The sequence below is a fragment of the Anopheles marshallii genome, chromosome 2 (assembly GCF_943734725.1).
Source record: "Anopheles marshallii chromosome 2, idAnoMarsDA_429_01, whole genome shotgun sequence".
Lineage (NCBI taxonomy): Eukaryota > Metazoa > Arthropoda > Insecta > Diptera > Culicidae > Anopheles > Anopheles marshallii.
In genome coordinates, this window is record NC_071326.1 from 34275547 (window position 1) to 34281194 (window position 5648).

Consider the following 5648-nt stretch of genomic DNA (forward strand, 5'->3'; position numbering starts at 1 on the left):
ACTCTTTGTATGGGATGCAGTGCGGTAAGTTATTGTGTTGTGTGGATTGGAGCAAAGTTGTTTAAATTGTAAGATCAATTGCAAAGTCAGTGTGTCGTTTGGGGCATTACTAGCATTCTGTTGACCATAGATCATGATCAGGATGGATCGTGCTGCTGCTGATGTGTTATTACATACTCCGTAGCTATCATGAGTTACACGCGGATACTGTATGATTTGTGTTTGATACTCGTTTTGCTATGTGTTGTTTGCTCTATTACATTTACTTCGTTACTTAGTTTTGTATTACGTCACTTGACCTTTGTTTGTGTACTTGTTTATATGTATATTGCGTCTTGGGTACCATTTTGCCATAACATTCTGGCTCGACTGTGGAAAAAACATAGTTTTAAACCATTTTCAAATCATTGAGATACGTAAGGTACTTGACATAATAAGTTAAGTTGTTGCAATAATCGTTCTGTGATGTTCCATAATTTGGATTAATATTTGAGCCATTTACAAAAGAAATACCTTCCTTGGGAATGAATAAAATATCTTTACAGATAACTAACAGAGAAACTTATGGTATAATATAGTTGAACGATCTTTCATTACGCACATTTAACTTATTCTACCGCGTGGACAGAACATGGATACGAGCATGGTTGAATCGTAAAACTACTACAACAAAAAAAAACATTCGTTCTTTCGTTGGCATTCTTAGTAGAGCTCAAAAAATGAAATCTGAAGGATCGATATAGCTTCTTCAACGATATATACAAAGCTTATTTACGTATGTATTTCTCCTAATGCTCCCTCCGGTCACAACTGCAGAAGGGTATACTTCTTGCATATGCAAGAATGAGCAAATAACAAAAATTATGTTAATCATGTATTCTTTCAAAACAAGATTCGAAATTTAGTTATTACTTCAATCGAAATTTACAGCGTTCAGCGAATCGAACCATAGCAAATTTCAAATGGAACGCAATTTATCCGAATCCGAGTGACCGAAAATATCTATTTTATACCTATTTTTCGTACTTGTTTTAAAAAGTGGTTTGCCGCTCTTGTGTTGGTTTCTCATTCTTTCACCTCAGCACCTTAAAATGAATCTCACGTAAACGTTATTGCAGTAGCGTATTTATATCCAAAATTAAATTACTTTAAGAATTAAAACAACCTTTACAAATTACATTCTACTAATGACGCAAAATGTTGGATTTTTTCGTTCTAACACAAATTCAGATACGCAGCTCGCACACAACACAGTTGATGGACAAACGGAACAAAAAAAAAACATTAAAATTTACACACAGATACAAGACAGAATTTGGTGACTTTACACACGAATGCCTACTACAGGTGTAACGCTACGGCTAGGCAAATCTAGGAGACGATGCTAAAAAACAAACGAAAGGTACAAGGTTCCCGGTCCAATAATAACTGTCAGCAATGGCCATTCTTAGGTTATTTCTCTCACCTACAACAAGGTACTTGCTAAAATGTGTCCTCGCGCAATTGATTGAATGACAATTAGCACAGGTTGTGTCGTCGACCCTTAACGCGACTGACGAGATTGATGATTTTTAGTGCCGGTCCCAGCTTCAAGCCCATATATTTCATCATCATATCGCTGTTCAGGAGCAGCAGAGCTTTACCGTCAATTTCCTGGAAGTAACACCAAAACATATAAATAGTTAATAGTATATTGCTCTTAGCTGTAATGTTCCCAAGCGCAATGGACAATCTTTGCTATGGCCGCAACACTTACATGCTTCCGAAATAGGTCCGCATGGATAGCGAGTGACGGATCTTGCACAGCGATAAATTGTATCACATCCTCAATCGTCCAGTCGGTCGTCTGTCCGCGGGGCATCTGTGGCATTGCAGGACTTACGGATGGCACTAAAGGCATCATGCCAGAGGGTGTGGCATTAAAATAATTACCCACACCGCCTGTATTAGCACAAGCGTGTGGTCCAACTGCATTTGCCATCGTTTGATACGGATTCGATGATGTTGCTGCCACCACGGGTATTAGCGAACCCGGCACAGAAGTCATTGCAACTGCTGGTCCCAGCGTACATGCTCCCGGTATCAGTGGTGAGATTATCGGTGCAGGATGGTACGGTACGGCAGCAACGGCAGCGGGAATCGTTACGGCGGATGTTGCTGCCACGGCGGCAGTTGCTTGGGCCGCCCCGACAGCTGCTACGTTGCCTGATTGCACTTCTATTTTAATCGCCATCGTACCGGTTGTGGTTATAGGTTTGCCACTGCCACTGGTCGTCGACACGGTGACCGGCGAGGTAGGCTGACTGACCGGGGTAGCAGCGGTAGACGATTTGTGTTGATTCGTCGTGGACGAAGTGGCCACTGTCGTAACGGTGGATGAGCTAGATGTAAGCGTTTGATTAGCTCCTAAAATAGACGAAAAAACAAAAACAAAATTATTCCAAACGTAAATCCTCTTCTTTTGCTTATTTTGCAATCAAAAAACATACCAGACGTGTCCACTTTAGCAGATCTATTGCCCGAGCCTGGTTTAGACGCTAGTTTCGCGTTCATTGTTGCGGTTGTCACCGATGAGCTTGGCTCATTGCGCTCCTTCTTGGCGGGCAGCGACGATGTGCTGGTGGGAGCCTTCCGTTCCTCCTGGGCGTTCCGATCAGCTCCCTTCTGCTCACTGCTACTTGTCACAGCACGACGTTTTGGCGAAGGACTCCGTAAATATGATTCCTTATCCTTCGTGGATTCTTTCGACGATCGCAGCTCATGCCCGCCGGCGCTGGTTCTTCCCGTGGCGGATGCTTTCGGTGAGGATGCAGCCGTCGGTGGTGGACTGGCAGCCGCCGTTGCCCGTGGTTCCGTTTTGATCGTACGCTTCAAGGGTGATGAATGGATCAAACAGTCTTCACACTGTTCCGGACCCGGCTCAAGTGTGATGAGCTTTGGACACGCCTGACACGCAGAACAAAGCGTCTCCAAGAACTCTGAAACGCCCGCGTTTGCCTTCTGTTTGATATAGGCCGGTATTTTGACGGTAAAATTCTTACCAGCCGCCGTTACGATATGCACATCTCCATCGAGCCCGAACAGCAGCGGCGATAGTAGCGAGTGATCGTGCGAAGCCGCCAGCACTTCCTGCAAACACAGCTTGGCCAGCGTCTGGTGGTTCGGTGCGGTAACCATCGACGGTAGCTTTGAGCTGTTAATGTGTGGCCCACCGCGACACCTGCTGTGAAAATGGGCCGTTACTAGCGTGGCAGGTTGCATCGTATCGGGCGAAGACTCGGACACCATCGCAAACGATCGGCCAGTTTTAGACCGATGGCCGCTTCCGTCCAGCTTATTTTTCTGGCCGGGTGGTTGCATCGGATGGCAGCTTGTCGCACACCAGCCAACCGGAAAGATGTCGCGCGAATCGTACCGGCACCAGTAATCGAACGCACCCCTCCACCCATCGAAAGTCACGTGGATCTGATCTTCCTTTACCTCATTCACGGTAGCGCAACAGATCAGCTGCGGATTCTTCTTGTCCACCGCTTCCAGCTTTTGACCGACCTGAAACAGATTACATTTCGGGGTCGGTGGTTCCGGTACGAATATATACTCCGGTGCCATCACGGCACCGTTTAACGTTTTTGACAGGAACGTCGGCCAACTGCTGGCGTTCAACCGGAATCCTAGCGGGGGCTTCAACATCTCGCCCGACTTTTCACAGTGCCCAATCGGATGGATTTCGTTCGAGTCGACCAATCGCCAAAAATCGTTCTTATTATCGCCTCCATCCAGCCGCAAACGGAGCCGCGATCCGAGCACACCGACAACGGTCGCGATGCAGGTCGAGGTGATATTGCGCGGATCGAGCGCTTCCAGCTTCATGCCGATTTTGAACTCATTCTTCGGTGGACCTAGCGCCTGTTTGAAACATTCCGCCGGTGCCGGCACGCTGCCCGATTCTCGCAGATACTCCGACCAGTCGAACACGTGAAAGCTTTCGTACTGAAAAGCACCGGCCTGCGTTGTAGTAACGGGGCTAATGCGTGTCGTTGGTTGACCACCTGACCGTCCCGGTGATATATTGCCTCCACCCTGACTTCGGCGACCATTGCTACCGTTACCGTTGGGGCTGTTGTTGTGATTATGGCTATTTGTGTTGTTATTATTGTTGCTTCCGTTCATTTTCAAATCATCGACCGGATGCATTAGGCTGGGAGATCGTTTTTTCTGATACTTCTTCAAGCAGAAGGTCGAACAGAAATTGGGATTGGGAGCGTTCGCCCGCACAACGTTATCGCACTGTACGCACGTCCGCTGACCGTTCTTTCGAAACTCCGTAATGCACGACTCCGAACAGAACGCTCGCGTGTTACCATCCATCGGCAGGATATAGTTCAACGGATTCTTCTCCTCCAGACAGATGCCACATTTTTGGGCACCTTTCATTCCATTGCTACTACTGCCCACCGATTGCTTGCGATCTTCTGTTTTGCAACCTTCGCCACTAGTGCTGGAGGCAGCTGAAGTATTTCCATTGTTTCCGTCCGACAACCGTTTCAGGGTTCTGGTACTAGTAGCACTGCTGATACCACCGTCGTCGGAACCACTGTTAACCTTTTTCCTATCGAACGTTTCATTCGACTTGGATGAACTAGAGCTGACCGCAGAAGATTTGCTTCGCTCATCCGCCTCATTGTTGGTACTGCTCGATGCCGTAGATTTATTACCGCTCGAAGAAGCGGATTCGGCACCTTTCCTATCCGCAGAGGTTTTGTCGGACGTTTCGGTAGCACCAGACATGGTGCAGTAAACTCGTACCTGTACACAAACTCAACCACCTTTCGACAGGGAAACGAGGCTGGTAATCGATAAAAGCAACACTTTACGCTCGGCAGGACCACAGAACACTACTTCACCACGGCACTGCCACAGCAGGTAGTTTCTTTTCAAAGGCCCCGCAGAGTTCAACCAGCGCTCATTGTGCCATTCGCAGGATATTTCCTCTCGTCTTCCAAACAAACATACACCAACCGGCGCACTGGAGGCGACCTAAATAATGGCTCTCTTCACGAGAAAGCTGCAATCGTGCATAAAATGGTTGCGATCGCGAATTATATCCGCGCGATTATCGCACCACAGCTGCACCCCTTCTCCGCGTCGCTAATGCAAAAACTACGCTCCTACGTGTGTAAGCGACCGGGATGACGCGCGCTCTTCTATCGCTGAATCAGGACGGTTTTTCTGCCACGAAGAATTAACGTTTCTCGCACGATACCTTTCGGCAAATTCATTCAACACGATTCACTGGCACAAGTGTTCCATTGTTTGAATTGTTATTTCAATATTGCGCACGAAAATTTGTTTCCAGTAACTTACACGACCGAAAACGCAAGCTTTTTTCTGTTGCTATTGTTGTTGAACTAGTGATGGGTGCGGTAGGGCGCCATTTTGTACCTGTAGTTCTGAAGAAAATATTTTGTTGGTTTCCAATTTTATACTTGTAGCAAAGCTTCGACAAACAAAATTCTACTTTCAAATGTAGAAAGGGTGTCGTTTGTAAAAAGTTTAAAATGAAACGTATTTAATAAATATTACTCTCGGCACCAAAAGTACACCAGTTTGCCCATCACTACATCGGATCGATGATACCAAACAGACGC

The 5648-nt window shown here is 46.4% G+C and overlaps 1 protein-coding gene across 1 annotated transcript; it reads right to left on the minus strand.

The window, feature by feature from the left end:
• Nucleotides 1–1518: 1518 nt before the first annotated feature.
• LOC128719953 (polycomb protein Scm) lies at nucleotides 1519–4788 on the minus strand. The gene is made up of 3 exons (XM_053813595.1): nucleotides 2490–4788; nucleotides 1757–2406; nucleotides 1519–1653 (listed from the first exon to the last, which is right to left on the minus strand). Exons 1-3 carry the CDS (start codon nucleotides 4786–4788, stop codon nucleotides 1519–1521), a joined length of 3084 nt encoding a protein of 1027 aa, XP_053669570.1.
• Nucleotides 4789–5648: the final 860 nt, after the last annotated feature.